This window comes from Colobus angolensis, unplaced genomic scaffold (assembly GCF_000951035.1).
Source record: "Colobus angolensis palliatus isolate OR3802 unplaced genomic scaffold, Cang.pa_1.0 Scaffold40, whole genome shotgun sequence".
Taxonomy (NCBI): Eukaryota; Metazoa; Chordata; class Mammalia; order Primates; family Cercopithecidae; genus Colobus; species Colobus angolensis.
Genome location: NW_012117377.1, coordinates 8,421,262 through 8,440,193, shown reverse-complemented (window position 1 = coordinate 8,440,193; position 18,932 = coordinate 8,421,262). Strand labels below are relative to the sequence as shown.

Genomic DNA, 18,932 nt, shown 5'->3' with positions numbered 1-18,932 from the left:
AAAGTTAAACAAAGCATTGTACTTAATTATAAAATGGAAGAGCAAATATTTAAAGCAGGCGGAAGGAGAAGATGCCTTCAGGCCTCTGAAATGAACAAACTATTCCAATTAGTGAATTTGGTTTTTCATGTTCCTGCCACCAAAGCTGAAGGAGAAGAGTGGTGCTGATGTGTTGTTTTCTGATTGGAGGAAGTAGGAGAGAGAATTTTTCTAGAGTGACAAAATATTTTCTGGAACTGAACTCAAGGTGGGCATCTTTTGCCATTTTGAAGACTTAGGTCATAGTATATTTATGAAAATATGGATCAAATGTTCTTATACCTTATTTGAAATGTTACCCATGGTACTTTTTAAAAATGTATTTACTGTGATATTTGTACTAGCAATAGTTATATACTTAAAGGGTATTTGATTTTAATCTTTGGGAAAATCAGATTTTTTTCTTCTTCCTCATTTTTTTTTATTATTTTAGATTTCAAGAAGACTTAGGGAAATTGAACATACCTCTTAGATGATCAGAGTTGTGTTACTAGACTGAAGAGGTTGCCTATGTAGGGATGGGTGTTGTTACTAGGAAAAAAATTCCTTTTCTGCAGTTCATCTTAGTCACAGCTTTCTCCAGTCTACTTGGTGTGCTCTATCTGAAAAACAAGCCAGTGTACTTTAATACTGGTTCTTAATTCACTTATTTCCAATTATTAGCTGTCCTAGTGACTTACAACGTGCAGTGTATAATCTTTTACATACTGTTAGTATGATGAGGAGGGTTTAAAACCATGTTGTTTTAAAACACAAAGACCCTGGTGTTTTAATTTGCTCCTTGTTACAGGCATTTCCTTGCCTAGAGCAAACAGAATGTTAGGAGTTGCAATTGCTTTTTAATATTATTGAATATTTAACAGTCTTCTCAGATTTTTTTCTACAAATGCCACCTTCAAGAAGCATTTTGACAACTTTAAAGTTAGAGCTTCTTGAATTAGACCACTTTGAAGTCAGTTATTCTGATCACATTAAAAATTATGACTTCAGTGAATGTAGACTGAGTTATCAAATACTTAGGATACTCATCAAAATTTGAAATTAGAGCCAAGTAGTCTGGGTACATGTGGGTTTCAAAAAGTGGTATTAATAAATGGTCTGTGTACCTGGGTGGAGATGACTACATTTGTGGCACAGGTAGATGCAGCTTTCTTTGGTTTTTGGCAACCATGGAAGAGATAGAGAAGAAGCTTTTCTGATAGGGCATAGAGATGGAAAAATTATCCTGAGCAATTTGAGAATACACCCAGCAGCCTCCGTTTTAACTCTGCACTAAATGCTTTGCTTGGTGCTGTATTAGCGGGCGCTCCATGTAGATCGTCTCATAGTTTGCCTTGCAGTCCCGTAAGTCACTTATTCCCACTTTGCAGAGGAGGAAATTGAGGCTACGAGACGTTACAAGGGTACGCCCTTAGTAAGTACTGCATGTTTTGAACCCGAAACTGCTAAAACATTTTCTTTCCTTGTCCCCCAAAATAGTCCCACCATTCTCTGCCGCTCACTCTTTATTCATCAGAAAGTGACTTTTCCTTCACCTCAACTGGCGTCCTGTATAGTCTGTGTCATTTCTCAAGATGTGGTTTTGTATTATAGTTCATTCTGCAAGTGATGTGTGTTGATCTGTCTTTCTTGATTGCCATCTTCAAGAAGCAGTGACTGCATTACCCTCTCCGCTGTCATCCACCTGGGACATTATGCGGTGATGCCCACGGTGGCCGGTCGCTGAGCACTTGTTGGATTCACACCTGGGGTTTGTGTTTATCAGATGGCACAGCTCCACGAGGACATTAGCTTTAATTCAGAGGGTTGACGACAGTGGAAGGGGAGGACTCAAGTAGCTGGTCTGCCTCTCTGATTCTAATTGGGTCCACATCTTTTGCTGTGCTTTTCCCAAAGTGCTGGATTTAAGGTGCTTGTGTGTCTCCTCGGAAGGTATATGGTGCCAGTGAAGTATAGATTAATTTTCCTAGAAATACGCACCATTACATTTTTTTGTTTTATACTTTGTGTCAGAAATGTGAAACGAAATGGAATGCAGAAAAAGGAATCCAAGGCTGCGTGCAGTGGCTCTAATCTAATGACTCCTCTAATCTTAGCACTCTGGGAGGCTGAGGTGGGAGGACTGCTTGAGTCCAGAAGTTTGAGACTAGCCTGGGCAACATAGGGAGACCCTGTCTCTACAAATAATTTAAAAATTAGCCAAGTGTATTGACATACGCCTGTGGTCCCAGGTACTTGGGAGGCTGAGGTAGGAGGATCTCCTGAGCCTGGGAGGTAGAGGCTTCAGTGAGCTGTGTTTGCGCCCCTGTGCTCCAGCCTGGGTAACAGAGCGAGACCCTGTCTCAAAAATAAAAGAGAAAGAGAAATGAATCCAAATCAATTCTGTTTTCCTATGAGTCTGTACGATTTTGACCACATCTACCAGTGTGTATTAACAGCCATTTGATAGGTGGATGGTGGGTGTAATCACTTTAATTTTTAAAAATTCTGAAATGTTCCCAAAAATAACTAGGAAAAATATTCCAAAGATTATAAACATTCAAAGGTTTATAAAATTCTGAAATTTGTATAGTGGCTAAACTAGTTAAGATATTAATATTGTTTAATCTGTTAGTACTAAGATATTTCAGGTGATATCTAGAAACATCTTGAAAATTGGCGATTTAAAAATCTTAAAATGATAATAAAACCGTGATGATAATGAGTAATAGTTACTGCACTTCTGTGAACCAAGCATGATATTAAGTTTTTAAGTTTTATTTATTTATTTATTTATTTTTTTGAGACAGAGCCTCGCTCTGTCGCCCGGGCTGGAGTGAGCGGCGGGATCTCAGCTCACTGCAAGCTCCGCCTCCCGGGTTCCCGCCATTCTCCTGCCTCAGCCTCCCGAGTAGCTGGAACCACAGGCACCCGTCACCGCGCCGGGCTAATTTTTTGTATTTTTAGTAGAGACGGGGTTTCACCGTGTTAGCCAGGATGGTCTCGATCTCCTGACCTCGTGATCCGCCCGTCTCGGCCTCCCAAAGTGCTGGGATTACAGACTTGAGCCACCGCGCCCGGCCTTAAGTTTTATTTAAATCTCATTACACCCATGTAATGTTATTATTATTGATTCTCATTTTAGTTCAATGGTTTCCAGAGGTTAAACTGCTTAGTATTACACAACTGCTAAGTGGTTGTATTAGTCAGGGTTCTGTAGAGGGACAGAACTAATGGAATATCTATCTATCTATATATATGAGTTTATTAAATGTTAACTCACGTGATCACAAGGTCCCACAATAGGTCGTCTGCAGGCTGAGGAGCAAGGAAGCCAGTCTGAGTCCCAAAACTGAAGAACTGGGAGTCCAGTGTTTGAGGGCAGGAAGCATCCAGCACGGGAGAAAGGTGTAGATGGGGCGACTAACCCAGTCTAACCTTTTCACCATCTTCTGCCTACTTTTATTCTAGCCACGCTGGCAGCGGATTAGGTGGTGCCCACGCAGGTTGAGAGGGGGTCAGCCTTTCCCCGCCCACTGACTCAAATGTTTATCTCCTTTGGCAACACCCTCACAGACATACCCAGGAACAATATGTTGCATCCTTCAATCCAATCAAGTTGACAGTAATTAACCATCACAGAGACTTTTAGGGAACTAAGACATGTTACTCGGAAGGAGCGCTGAATATTATGCGTTTATTATATGGGAATGTCGTTTATTATATATAATATATAAATAATGCGTTTATTATAAAAAAAGTCGATGAATTTTTTTCTCCATAGGAAGTTTAAAGTGGATTCTGCACGTCCCAGGGCTGGGGGGAATTTGGGAGTCACTAGGATTTTTCTGTTTTCTATATCCATTCCAGGAAACTTCCTTCCTTCTGTCTGGTAACTGGTTTTATTGTTTTAGGGCAGAGTTTCTAAACACGGACATACTCTTTCCCTCTGACACCCAAGAAGGATAGAGAGACGGTCCCTAAAATAGTACCCCCATAGTTGAGATTTGAGGACCCAATTAATTTCCCTCCCCACTTTTAAAAAATTTCTTAGAGATGGTTGTTCCTGCTATATCCATATCTAAGTTTTTAATTTGTATACTGGAAGACTGGAAGAACAATTAATTTTGCCCAGTTTGTATTTTGTTTTTATGTTTCAGTAGCTTAAGCTGTTGGAGAAACAAATTATGGCCCAGCCTATACCCAGAAGAGAGGACTTAACTTGTGCTCCATGAAACACTGTGTCTGCGGCACTGAGTAACCTAAGAATTGTCTTTGATATGACACTCCGTTCTCTAGAGTCTGGGTTTGTATGATCCAGTGATAGGGGATTCCTTTTTGCTTTTTTTGAAGAGGGTGGGTTGCTAATGATCCCATTTATTTTGGTAAAAAGTAATATAAATATCTTCTCTTATTTGGAGGTACAATATTAATATTCATCTTGGAAATGAAGGGGAAAAAGATAAAAATCACTTTTCTGTGACTGATACATTCCTAACTTATTTTTCTAAGATTATTTTTTGGCCAGGCATGGTGGCTCACGCCTGTAATCTCAGCACTTTGGGAGGCTGAGGCGGGCAGATCACTTGAGGTCAGGAGTTCGAGAGCAGCCTGGCCAACATGGTGAACCCCATCTCTACTAAAAATACAAAGATTAGCCGGGCGTGGTTGTGCACGACTGTAATCCCAGCTACTCAGGAGGCTGAGGTATAAGAATTGCTTCACCCGAGGAGGCAGACGTTGCAGTTTTTCATTCAGAAACTCCAGTTCTGGATGGACTTTTTAGACAAACACTTTGCAAACAGCATGTTCTCTACTCTTCTGAGGCTACCAAACTTTGCCTTAAAATATGCACAACTTCTGTCATCTTGAAATTTGGTTTATATTATTGGTTGCACAAGAGAAACAGAACCAAATAATTTTGGACCTGGAAGAAAAGAAAAGAAAAGAAAAGAAAAGAAAAGAAAAGAAAAGAAAAGAAAAGAAAGAAAAGAAAAGAAAAGAAAAGAAAAGAAAGAGAAAACTTCTCTAACTCCTTCTCTTTTGCAGTATTGGAAATTCCCTCAACTCATGTCTAGCAAATATACTTACTACTGGATTCTCCTTAAACATGTCAAGTCACTGGGCACCCCACGCTTCTCAAGGTGTTGCATTAGACTTCTGAACAGCTCTTGTCACCAGAAAAATCGTTATAATTTAGGTAAAATCTGCCCTCCTCTAACTTCCATTGACTATTTCTTGTTTTAGCCTCTGAAGCCCCTTAAAATAAGTGGTCCTTTTTCTATAAACTGCTAATTAATTATGTTTTTGATTTGACATGTACATTTCTCATTTTCCCCCCCAAAGTACAGCTTTGTTGTTCAGTTTGAAATGACGTCTGGTGATTTTATTTTATTTTTTGAGATGGAGTCTCGCTCTATCACCCAGGCTGGAGTGCAATGGCACGATCTTGGCTCACTACAACCTCTACTTCCTGGGTTCAAGTGATTCTCCTGCCCCAGCCTCCTGAGTAGCTGGGATAACAGGTGCACGCCACCACGCCTTGCTAATTTTTGTATTTTTAATAGAGACGGGGTTTCACCATGTTGGTTAGGCTGGTCTGAAACTCCTGACCTTGTGATCCGCCCGCCTCCCAAAGTGCTGGAATTACAGACGTGAGCTACTGTGCCTAGCTAATTTTTTGTTTTGTTTTGTTTTTGAGACGATTCTGTATTCCCCAGGCGTGTCACTGAGGTTTAAATTACATATATGACACTTTTTTTTTTTAAGAGAAAAAGAAGGTTTTCTTGTATGATCTGGTGGCTGTGTTTCTGCTAACTTCCTGTTCCCTCTCACTGCTGCCCAGGTTTTTTTCTCTGCAGGGGAGCCTTGCCAGGGTGCTGTTGCTCTGAACCATGCCCCAAAGAGAAAAGCAGTAATACATTAAAGTTTCAGTAGTTGGTTAATCAAGCACGCATAACTTTTTTCTTGGACTCAACTTGCCTTTTTTTTTTTAAACTAAGAATTTAGATTTTTTTGTTTAGTCATTTAATATGTAAAAACAATCCCAAACATTTAAATAACTCATGTTAAGGAATTGCCATCACACATTAAACGACAGATAAATTATTCAAGTACTCTGAATTATCTTGTTAGTTTACCAAACTTCTATGTCAACATTTATTAAAGCCTTTGTTTGGTAGCTATGGGAGGGAGGAGGAAATGAAGGATTGACATTTGCTAGCTGTTCATCACCTGAGTCTCTCAGGTATCTTGATTCTGCTCATTATTTTTTAAAACCAAGAACAAACGTTTTGTGTGGATTCGTGGATTGTTATTTTTAGCCAACAGACATAGCCTCTGATTAACTTAGCAAGAGAGAGGGAAGTGAAAAAAATCGGAGGAGCCAGGTCTAAGGAAGGCAGGGTTCAGGGCAGCCCGGGGGATTTCGTCTCAAAGAGGTTTCCTAAAGAAAGAACCATCTCTCAGTTTTGGCTGCATTCTCAGATTGGCTTGGCATTCTGTGCTGGACATCTTTTGGCAGTCTGGGGCCTCTTTTGTTTACAGGTCTGTTGGACGCTAAGTTGCCTTGTTTCCTGCAATAAAGATACTGATTTAATTCTGCTCTCAGAACCACTCCTAGTTTTTTCCACCCACTCATATTTTGAGGTTTGTTATTCACGTTTTCCAGGGTGGGGAGTAGTGATTAGGTTTTGCTGGCCTATTTGCTCTGTTTTTTTTTTTTTTTATGGAGAGAGTCAAGGAGATTAAAAAATTACATCACTGCCATCATTTCCCCAGAATTCTCGTTTTCAACTTTCGACTGAATCTTGAGTAATATTCTTACATTCCTAATTTTTTTTTTTTTTTTTTTGAGACAGAGTCTCACTCTGTTGCTCAGGCTGGAGTGCAGTGGTGTGATCACAGCTCACTGTAGCTTCAATCTCTCGGGCTCAAGCGATCCTCACACCTCAGCCTCTCAAGCAGCTGGGACCATGGGCTTGTGCCACCATGCCCGGCTAATGTTTTAATTTGTTTTTTTTTTTTTGTAGAAATGAGGGCTCACTATGTTGCCCAGACTGGTGTTATTCTTTATCTTCTTTATCTCCTTATTCTTTATCTTCTTGATCTATGAATTTCTGAAAGAGAATTTATAATATCTAATGTTGCAGGAAGTCAGGGACCCTGAACGGAGGGACCGGCTGAAGCCGCCGCAGAAGAACATAAATTGTGAAGATTTCATGGACATTTATTAGTTCCCAAAATTAATACTTTTATAATTTCTTGCGCCTGTCTTTACTGCAATCTCTGAACATAAATTGTGAAGATTTCATGGACACTTATCACTTCCCCAATCTATATCCTTGTGATTTCCTATGCCTGTCTTTAATCTCTTAATCCTATCATCTTCTTCGTAAGCTGAGGAGGATGAATGTTGCCTCAGGACCCTGTGATGATTGTGTCAACTGCACAAATTGTTTGTAGAGCATGTGTGTATGAACAATATGAAATCTGGGCATCTTAAAAAAAAAACAGGATTAACAGCGATGTGCAGGGAACAAGGGAGGTAACTTTGAACTGGCCGCCGGTGAGCCAGATGGAACAGAGTTATTTTTCTCCTCTTTCAAAAGCAAATAGGAGAAATATCGCTGAATTCTTTTTCTCAGCAAGGAACATCCCTGAGAAAGAAAATGCTCCCTGAAGGTAGGCTTATAGACAGCCCCTTTAAGGCGTACAGTCTTTTATGGTCAAAGCTGAAGGGATGAAATAAGCCCCGGTCTCCTGTAGTGCTCCCAGGCTTATTAGGATGAGGAAATTCCCACCTAATAAATTGTGGTCAGAAAGGTTGTCTGCTCTCAAACCCTGTTTCCTGATAAGGTGTTATCAATGACAATGCGTGCCCAAAACTTCATTAGCAATTTTAATTTCGCCTCATCTGGTGGTCCTGTGATCTCGCCCTGCCTCCGTTTGCTTTGTGATATTTTATTTCCTTGCGAAGTATGTGATCTCTGTGACCCACACCCTGTTGGTGCACTCCTTCCCCTTTTGAAAATCGCTAATAAAAACTGGCTGGTTTTACGGCTCCGCTCAGGGAACATCACGGATCCTGCCCACATGTGATGTCTCCCCTGGACACCCAGCTTTAAATTTCTCTCTCTTGTACTCTTTCCCTTTATTTCTCAAACCAGCCGAGACACCTAGGAAATAGAAAAGAACCCACGTTAAACATCGGGAGCGGCGTCTCTCGATAATCGAACTCTTATATGGTACTTGCTATATTCCAGGCCCTGCCTTAACTTACTGTGTATTCGTCAGTTTTTCCTTGGAGATCTGTGACGTATACTTTCTACATTTTGAGACTGCGTAGATTGGTTACTTCAGTTGGTGATGGAAGTCTTTTGTCACCGTGTGTTGGCTTTATTAATGCATTTAACCTTCAAGTCTCTTTTTTTCCGAAACTTACGTAGTTACACAGGCTTTTTTCGAGTTAATATTTGCCTGACATATCCTTTTCATTCCACCACTGCATGTCCTTTGGTTTGAAGTCTGTCTCATGAACAGCTAAGTGTTGATGTGATTTGATCCAGTTTTATTTAAGAATGGTACTATAGTGTGTGGTTACAAGCAAGAACTTTAGGGCCCATCGCTTGGGTTTGGTTTGTTGCCTGGAGTATTGGTATCTGGAAGCTAGAGTTCTGCACTTGGGGGCGGATGGAATTTTTTGACGTTGCTTTGTTTAGACTTTTAACCACTCCCATGTTTTATGCCCCGTAACTCACTTCTGTTCTTTCAGGGGTGAGGTACCTGATGTATTCAAGTTCTGATTCTCTGCAGGATTCTGTTTTTATCCCTCAGTATCATCTGCCACTTTCACTTTATGGTATGATGCCTTAGCAGTGTGTACTACTCCATCTACTTTTTATCTTTTGAGAGTGTATAGAAATATCTCTAAAGTTGGCATAATAAGACTGCTTACCTTATACAGAACTATTTCAAATTTAGTGTGAGTTAATAGATGTAAAGAGCTTCGTACTGTGCCTGTCATTTCAGAAGTGCTTAGAAAGAGCTCTTCTGTTTTGTCATTGATGTTAGTATTACAGGTTGACTTTTAGTGCCCTTGACCACCTTGAAACTAGACACAGTCCCGTCTGATCCTTGTCACTGTTAAATTTACCATCCAATCTATTATTTTTATTTTATAATTCAGGTTTTTAAAAATATCTGCTTTTTTGTTACCCAGGTAATTTGGGGGAGATAACGTTAAAGCATCTCAATTCAGTATGTCTAAAGTAGTAATTGAATTAAATGGAATTTTAAAACCATTTCTCAGGAGGAGTATATTCGTAATTAAACTATGTGATAATTTCAGACAAAATTTTTATATTGGAAGGGTATAGAATACTTTTCACCAGTTTATGGACTGGATTTGAATTTGATATGGAGAGATCAGTATCTTTATGAAGTGAAGTGTTTTAATCTAATGGAAACGTCTCAAAATTTTTTTTTTTGTTGTTGTTGAGACGGAGTCTCGCTCTGTCACCCAGGCTGGAGTGCAGTGGCCGGATCTCAGCTCACTGCAAGCTCCGCCTCCCGGGTTTACGCCATTCTCCCGCCTCAGCCTCCCAAGTAGCTGGGACTACAGGTGCCCACCACCTCGCCCGGCTAGTTTTTTGTATTTTTTTAGTAGAGACGGGGTTTCACCATGTTAGCCGGGATGGTCTCGATCTCCTGGCCTCGTGATCCGCCTGTCTCGGCCTCCCAAAGTGCTGGGATTACAGGCTTGAGCCACCGTGCCCGGCCTCTAAATTTTAATTAAATTTATGTTAAAAAGAACATGGTGGTGATAGTTGCACAACAATCTGAATATGGTTAGTGCTACTGAATTGTGCACTTAAAATGGTTAAAATAGTGAATTTTATGTTATGTATATTCTACCAAAGTTTTAGAGAAGGACTTTTTTTTTTTGTTTTTGCGGGGAGCTGGGGGTGTGTACAATATCATTCTCCTTTAGTACATGGAAATCTCTGGGTCCAGGGCCATGCCTTATTATTTTTTTCTCTGAGATTCTTTTTCTTTTTTAATTTCAGTAGGTTTTTGGGGGGAACAGGTGGTGTTTGGTTGCATGAATAAGTTCTTTACGGGTGATTTTCGAGATTTTGGTGCATCCATCTCCCAAGCAGTGTACACTATACCCACTGTGTAGTCTTTTATCCCTCACCTCCCTCCCAACCTTTCTCCTGAGTCTCCAAAGTCCAGTGTATCTTTCCTATGCCTTTGTGTCCTCATAGCTTAGCTCCCACATCTGAGTGAGAACATACGATGTTTGGTTTTCCATTCCTGAGTTACTTTACTTAGATTGATGGTCTCTAGTTCCATCTAGGTGGCTGCGAATGCCAATATTTTGTTCCTTTTTATGGCTGAGTGGTATTCCATGGTATATGTATACCACATTTTCTTTATCCATTTGTTGATTGATGGGCATTTGGGCTGGTTCCCTATTTTTGCAATTGCAAATTGTGCTGCTATAAATGCGTGCAAGTATAAGTATCTTTTTTATATAATGACTTCTTTTCCTCTTGGTAGATACCCAGTAGTGGGATTGCTGAATCAAATGGTAGATTTACTTTTAGCTCTTTAAGGAATCTCCACAGTGTTTTCCATAGTGGTTGTACTGGTTTACATTCCCAGCAACAGTGTAAAAGTGTTCCCTTTTCACTACATCTATACTAATAATCGATGTTTTTGATGTTTTGATTATGGCCATTCTTGCAGGAGTGAGGTGGTATCACATTGTGGTTTTGATTTGCATTTTCTTGATAATTAGTGATGTTGAGCATTTTACCGTATGCTTGTTGGCCATTTGTATATCTTCTTTTGAGAATTGTCTGTCCATGTCTTTAGCCCACTTTTTGATAGAATTGTTTTGTTCTTGCCGATCTGAGTTCTTTGTAGATTCTGGATATCAGTCCTTTGTCGGATGTATAGATTGTGAAGATTTTCTCCCACTCTGTGGTTTGTCTGTTAACTCTGCTGATTATTTCTTTTGCTGTGCAGAAACTTTTTAGTTTAATTAAGCCCCATCTATTTATCTTTGCTTTTGTTGCATTTGCTTTTGGGTTCTTGGTCATCAAGTCTTTGCCTAAGCCAATGTCTAGAAGGGTTTTTCCGACGTTCTAGAATTTTTATGGTTTCAGGTCTTAGATTTAAGTTTTTGATTCATCTTGAGTTGATTTTTGTGTAAGGTGAGAGATGAGGATCCAGTTTCATTCTTCTATATGTGGCTTGCCAGTTGTCCCAGCACTATTTGTTGAATAGGGTGTCCTTTCCCCACTTTATGTTTTTGTTTGCTTTGTTGAAGATCAGTTGGCTCTAAGTATTTGGGTTTATTTCTGGGTTCTCTATTCTGTTTCATTGTGCCTATTTTTATACCAGTACTATGCTGTTTTGGTGTCTGTGGCCTTGTAGTATAGTTTGGAGTTGGATAATGTGATGCCTCCAGATTTGTTCTTTTTGCATAGTCTTGTTTTGGCTATGTGGTCTCTTTTTTGGTTCCATATGAATTTTAGGATTTTTTTTTCTAGTTTTGTGAAGAATGATGGTGGTGTTTAGATGGGAATCGTATTGAATTTGTAGATTGCTTTTGGCAATATGGTCATTTTCACAATATTGATTCTTCCCATCCATGAGCATGGGACATGTTTCCATTTGTTTGTGTCATCTGTGTTTTGTAGTTTTCCTTGTAGAGGTCTTCGCCTCCCTAGTTAGGTGTATTCCTAAGTATTTTATTTTATTTTATTTTTTTGCAGCTATTGTAAAAGGGGTTGAGTTCTTGATTTGATTCTCAACTTGGTTGCTGTTGCTGTATAGCAGAGCTACTGATTTGTGTACATTAATTTTGTATCCTGAAACTTTGCTGAATTCATGTGCCAGTTCGAGGAGCTTTTTGGATGAGTCTTTAGGGTTTTCTAGGTATACAGTCATATCATCAGCAAACAGCCACAGTTTGACTTCCTCTACTGATTTGGATAGCTTTGATTTCTTTCTCTTGTCTGATTGCTCTAGGTAGGACTTCCAGTACTGTGTTGAATAGAAGTGGTGAAAGTGGACATCCTTGTCTGATTTCATTTCTCAGGGGAAATGATTTCAGCTTTCCCTGTTCAGTATAATGTTGGCTGTGGGTTTGTCATAGATAGCTTTCATTACCTTAAGGTTTGTCCCTTCTATGCCAATTTTGCTGAGGGTTTTAATCATAAAGCAATGCTGGATTTTGTCAAATGCTTTTTCTGCATCTATTGAGATGATCACGTGATTCTTGGTTTTAATTCTGTTTATGTGGCGTATCACATTTATTGAGTTGTGGATGTTAAACCATCCATGCATCCCTGGTATGAAACCCACTTGATCATGATGAATTATCTTTTTGATGTGATGCTGGATTCAGTTAGCTAGTATTTTGTTGAGGAATTTTGCATCTGTGTCATCAGGAATATTGGTCTGTAGTTTTAATTTTTTGTTAGGTCCTTTCCTGGTTTTTGTACTAGGGTGATACTGGCATCATAGAATGATTTAAGGAGGATTCCCTTTTTCTCTATCTTCTGGAATAATTGTGTCAATAGGATTGGTGCTGGTTCCTATTTGAATGTCTGACAGAATTCAGCTGTGAATCCTTATGGTCCTAGACTTTTTCTTACTGGCAATTTAAAAATAATTACCGTTTCAGTCTTGCTGCTTGTTATTGGTCTGTTCGGAGTTTCTATATCTTCCTGGTTTAATTTAGGAGGGTTATGTATTTCCAGGAATTTATCCATCCCCTCTAGGTTTTCTAGTTTAGGCATGTAAAAGTGTTCATAGTAGCCTTGAATAAACTTTTGTATTTCTGTGGTATCAGTAGTAATATTTCCCATTTCATTTCTTTTTTTTTTTTTTTTGAAACGGAGTCTCGCTCTGTCACCCAGGCTGGAGTGCTGTGGCCGGATCTCAGCTCACTGCAAGCTCCGCCTCCCGAGTTCACGCCATTCTCCTGCCTCAGCCTGCTGGGTAGCTGGGACTACAGGCGCCGCCACCTCGCCCGGCTAGTTTTTTGTATTTTTTAGTAGAGACGGGGTTTCACTATGTTAGCCAGGATGGTCTCGATCTCCTGACCTCGTGATCCGCCTGTCTCGGCCTCCCAAAGTGCTGGGATTACAGGCTTGAGCCACCGCGCCCGGCCTTCCCATTTCATTTCTAATTGAGCTTATTTGGATCTTCTCTCTTCTTTTCTTGGTTAATCTTGCTAATGGTCTATCAGTTTTATTTATCTTTTCAAAACCAGCCTTTTGTTTCATTTATCTTTTGCATTGTTTTTTTTGTCTGTTTCAGTTTCATTTAGTTCTGCTCTGATCTTTGTTATTTCTTTTCTTCTGCTACATTTGGGTTTGGATTGTGCTTGTTTCTCCAGTTTTGTGAGGTGTGGCCTTAGGTTGTCTGCTTGTGCTCTTTCAGACTTTTCAATGTAGGCATTTAATGCTCTGAACTTTCCTCTTAGGACAGCTTTTGCTGTATCCCAGAGGTTTTGATAAGTTGTGTTACTGTTATTGTTCAGTTCAAAGACTTTTTAAATTTCCATCTTGATTTAATTGTTGACCCAACAATCATCCAGGAGGAGGTTATTTAATTTCCATATATTTGCATGATTTTGAGGGTTCCTTTTGGAGTTAATTTCCAATTTTATTCCACTGTGGTCTGAGAGAGTACTTGATATAATTTCGATTTTCTTAAATTTACTGAGACTTGTTTTGTGCCATATCATATGTTCTATCTTGGAGAATTTTCCATGTGCTGATGAATAGAATGTATATTCTGCAGTTGTTGAGAAGAATGTTCTGTAAATATCTGTGAAGTCCATTTGTTGTAGGGTATAGTTTAAGTCCATTGCTTCTTTGTTGACTTTCTGTCTTGATGACCTGTCTAGTGCTGTCAGTGGAGTACTGAAGTTCCCCACTATTACTGCGTTGCCATGTATCTCATTTCTTAGGTCTATTAGTGATTGTTTTATAAATTTGGGAGCTCCAGTGTTAGGTGCATATACATTTTGGATTGTGATATTTTACTGTTGGACTAGTCCTTTTATTGTTATATAATGTCCCTCTTTGTTTTGTTTAACTGCTCTTGCTTTAAAGTCTGTTTTGTCTGTAAGAATAGCTACTCCTGCTCACTTTTGGTGTCCGTTTGCATGGAATGTCATTTTCCACCCCTTTACCTTAAGTTTATGTGAGTCCTTATGTGTTAGGTGAGTCTCCTGAAGACAGCAGAAATTTAGTTGGTGAATTCTTATCCATTCTGCCATTCCATATCTTTTAAGTGGAGTATTTAGGTCATTTACATTCAGCGTTATTACTGAGATGTGAGGTGCTATTCTATTCATTGTGCTGTCTGTTGTCTGACTACCTTGTGTGTGTTTTTTATTGTGTTATTGTTATATAGGTCCTGTGAAATTGCTGCTTTAAGGAGGTTCTATTTTGGTGTATTTCGAGGATTGGTTTCAAGATTTAGAGCTCCTTTTGACAGTTCTTGTAGTGCTGGCTTGGTAGTGGCAAATTCTCTCAGTATTTGTTTGTCTTAAAAGACTGTATCTTGCTTCATTTATGAAGCTTAGTTTGGCTGGACACAAAATTCTTGGCTGATAATTGTTTTGTTTATGGAGGCAAAAAATAGGACCCCAATCCCTTCTAGCTTACAGGGTTCTGTTACAGAGGGGGTTCATAGATCTCACACAGGAAATAATTCAGGGTGAGTCCATAGAGTAAAGTGAAAGCAAGTTTATTAGAAAAGTAAAGGAACAAAAGAATGGCTACTCCATAGACACAGCCGCCCGAGGGCTGCTGGTTGCCCATTTGTATGGTTATTTCTTGATGATATGCTGAACAAGGGGTGGATTATTCATGCCTCCCCTTTTTAGACCATAGAGGGTAACGTCCTGATGTTGCCATGGCATTTGTAAACTGTCATGGCGCTGATGCGAGTATAGCAGTGAGGATGACCAGTGACCTCTGGTCACTTTTGGTTTTGGTGAGTTTTAGCCGGCTTCTTTACTGCAACCTGTTTTATCAGCAAGGTGTTTATGACCTGTATCGTGTGCTGACGTGGGTCTCATCCTGTGACTTAGAGTGCCTTTACTGTCTGGGAATGCAGCCCAGTAAGTCTCAGCCTCATTTTACTCAGCCCCTGTTCAAGATGGAGTTGCCCTGGTTCCCATGCCTCTGACAGTTTCTGCTCAGAAATCTGCTGTTGCTCTGATAGGTTTTCTGTTATAGGTTACCTGATGCTTTTGCCTCACAGCTCTTAAGATTCTTTCCTTTGTCTTTGCTTTGGGTAACCTCTTGACTGTGTGCCTAAGTCATGAGTTTCCCAAGTATTTGAGCTTCTTGTATTTGGATGTCTAGATCTCTAGCAAGGCCAGACAAGTTTTCCTTGATTATTTCCTCAAGTAGTATTTCCATACTTTTAGGTTTCTTTTTTTTCCTTGGGAACACCAATTATTCTTAGATTTGCCTGCTTAACATCATCCCAAACTTCTTGCTTTGCTCATTTTTAAAAATTCTTTTTTCTTTGTCTTTGATGGATTGGGTTAACTCGAAAGCCTTGTCTTCAAGCTCTGAAGTTCTTTCTTCTGCTTTTTTGATTCTATTGCTAAGACTTTCCAGTGCATTTTGCATTTCTCCAAGTGTTTCTTTGGTTTATAGAAGTTGTGATCGTTTTTTATTTATGCTATTTCACTGAAGAATTTTCCTTTCATATTCTGTATCAGGTTTTTGATTTCTTTAAGTTGGAGTTCACCTTTCTCTGGTGCCTCCTTGTAGTAATTAACCTTCTGAATTCTTTTTCTGGCAATCCAGATATTTTATCTTGGTTTGGAACCATTGCTGGTGAGCCGGTGTGATATTTTGGGAGTTGTTAAAGAGCCTTGTTTTGTCATATTACCAGAATTGTTTTTCTGGTTCCTTTTCATTTGGGTGGGCTGTGTCAGAGGGGAGACCTGGGACTCAAGGGCTGCGGTTCAGATACCTTTGTTTCAAGGGGCTCTTCCTTGGTGTGCTGTTCTCCCTCCTCCCCAGGGATGGAGCTTCCCGAGAGCCAAACTGCAGTAATTGTCTTTGCTCTTCTGGGTCTAGCCACGCAGTGGAGCTGCTGTGCTCTGGGCTGGTACTGGGGAGTGACTGCTAAGAGTCTTGGGATCTAATGGAGGTCGCGGGGGCGTGAAGTGGACTCTACAGGCGTCCTTGATTGTGTTTTGTTTAGTGTGCTGGTTTTGTGTTGGTTGGCCTCCAGCCAGGAGTTGGTGCCTTCAGGAACACCTCAGCTGTGGTCCTGTAGGGAGGAAGCGAACTTGCCCTAAGGTTGCCTGGTTACGTATTGAGGTTTCTTAGGTGGTGGGCAGGGCCGTAGAGCTCCCAAGAGATTATGGCCTTTGTCTTTGGCAACCAGGGCTGGTAGAGAAAGACCACCAGGGGGCAGGGATAGGTGTGTCTGAGCTCAGATTCTCCTTGGGTGGGGATTGCTGCGGCTGCTGTTGGGATGGCGATGTGGTTTTCAGTCTAATGGAGTTATGTTCCCAGGGGGATTATGGCTGCTTCTGCTGGGTCACACAGGCCGCCAGGAAAGTGGGGGAAAGCCAGCAGTCACAGGCCTCATCCCGCTCCCATGCAGCCGGCAGTCCTAAAGGCTGGTCTCACTCCCACCGTGTCCCCACGGCAGCACGGAGTCTGTTTCCAGGCAGCTGGTGACTGTGACTGGGAACTTGCCCCAGACCACCAGCCTCCCTGCTGAGCAAGCAAGCGGCTCACATCTTTTCAGAGTCTCAGGGAGCCTGCAATGGCGATACAGTTCCTTCAAAGGGTCTGTGGAGTCTCTTAGTTTACCTAGTAGTTACCTGGTTTACCTTAGTTACCTGGTTGCTGTGGTGGTTCTTGGATCAAAAATTCACAGTGTGAGTCCCCACACGCTGCCCTGTCTGTGATCCGGAGCTGCAAGCTAGGCCTGCCTCTTCCTGCCATCTTGTGTCAGACCAAAGGACTTAGTTTTCTGTCAGTGTCTCACATGGAAGGTTCAAGAGGAGGCTCATCAGTGTGAAAATCCAGATCTTAAGGGACTGTACATAATGGAGTAAACAGAACATACTGGTGTCCGTATGTTGGCTTATATTTTCTTTCTTCGACTCTGTAGTATGTTTCCCACTCATTTCTTAACACAGAATTAATTTCTTTTCCCCCGCAGGAAGGAAAAGCTGATGCGATGCTCTCAGTGCCGCGTCGCCAAATACTGTAGTGCTAAGTGTCAGGTAAGACTTTTCAGCCATATATAAGTGAAGCTTTCAAATTACTTACATTTAAATTTGTCCTTCACTGTACCTGTTGCCTGTGTCTGCTTCTTTACAGCCTGTAACTGACTTTTACTTGTTATTCACCTGCTGAGTCACACAGGTCGCCAGGGACATTAAAATGTTAAAACTAATATTAAATATATATGATGAAAAATTGGGTGTGTGTGTGTCTATGTCTACTATGTGAAAGTAAATGTCTATTCCTCCCCATCTTATTGCCCCCTGACTTCAATTCTCATTTCCACTGTTAAGTTTCTCATGTGTCTTTGCAGTATTTGCTTGTGCAGACATGTTTGTATATCTATATCCTATGTTTAAAAAAACAAATATAGGTTAATCTGACACGTGTTCTTGTGTACTTTGATTTTTTTTTTTTTTCATTTAACAATCTACTTTGAGGAACATTTTGTATCCCATATGTTTCATTGTATGAATTGACCATAATAACAATTTCTTTGTTGATGAATACTTAGAACTTTTATAATATTTGGTATTGCCACTAATGCACTTCACATCCTGTCTTGCACATTTTTGCACACTTCCCCAAATTAATAGTAGGATAAATTCTTTTTATTGTATTGATTGTTGAAAGGATATATGCCTTTTGAATTTTTAAAGATAATGCCAAATTTCCTGCCAAGAGTTTGAGTTAATTTACGAGTACTGTTGTTAACATCTTTGAAATTCTTGAAAGGATGTATAATTAACATTCAACACGACCTTTTCTTCTAACCTTATGATTAATCATTTAATAAGAAATGTAATTATGTCTTAATGAGTTACATCTTACTAAAAAGTCTAATTAGAGGTTTTGTGTCTGTGTCACTTGCCTCCTCCCTGCCACCCTCCACTCATCCTTTTGGTTTCCTGTGTTTTGTATATGCACACACACCTCCAGAATTTCTTCCTTCTTTTAAATTGAGGCCATGCTTGTCTCAGGGATTTTCTTCTCTCTCATTTTCTCCTTTGAAAGTAATTTCTTGAGACTACACAAATAGTGGTCTTAATGGAAAAGAAATCAAATATACAAAAATATCAGGGGTTCCAGGTTCTCATGCTAATTCTGGCATTTGCTGGTTAAATTATCTCAGGGAAATTACAAACTGTGTGGTCCTCAGTTTCTGAATCTGTACTAACCATAGGAGTTAACATTTATTAGGCATCCACTGTGTGGCAGGCACTGTGTTATTCCATCTGGTTTTCCAAGAGTCTTGTGAGAATTAGGTACTATTATTATGCTCATTTTATTAACAAGGAAAATGAGGACAAAGAGGCAGCCAACTTGCCAAATATTCTGTAACTGGTAGGCTCTGAAGTATCAGAAATGAAACCCAGGTATGCAGAATTTTAACTGCTCTTTTAAACCTAAAGTCTGTTCTTGCTCCAACATTATGATTAGGTCTAGTTTTCCATTATATATTGTATTATTCTTTTCTTTCTTGGCTTTTGGGTTTTTTTTTTTTTTTTTTTTTTTGACTGTCTTGCTTTGTCTCTTGGACTGGAGTCCAGTGGTGTTATCAAGTTCACTGCTGTCTTGAAATACTGGGTTCAAGCGATCTCCCTGCCTCTGTCTCCT

At 40.0% G+C, this 18,932-nt stretch overlaps 1 protein-coding gene across 1 annotated transcript in view; it reads left to right on the top strand.

Annotated features, from left to right (window-relative positions):
* SMYD3 (SET and MYND domain containing 3) overlaps window positions 1-18,932 on the top strand; it is a 735,177-nt gene that overhangs the window by 124,598 nt on the left and 591,647 nt on the right. Inside the window, exon 2 of the mRNA XM_011955728.1 lies at window positions 17,251-17,314. Within this exon, the coding sequence (XP_011811118.1) occupies window positions 17,251-17,314 (64 nt within the window). The remainder of the gene's footprint in view (window positions 1-17,250; window positions 17,315-18,932) is intronic.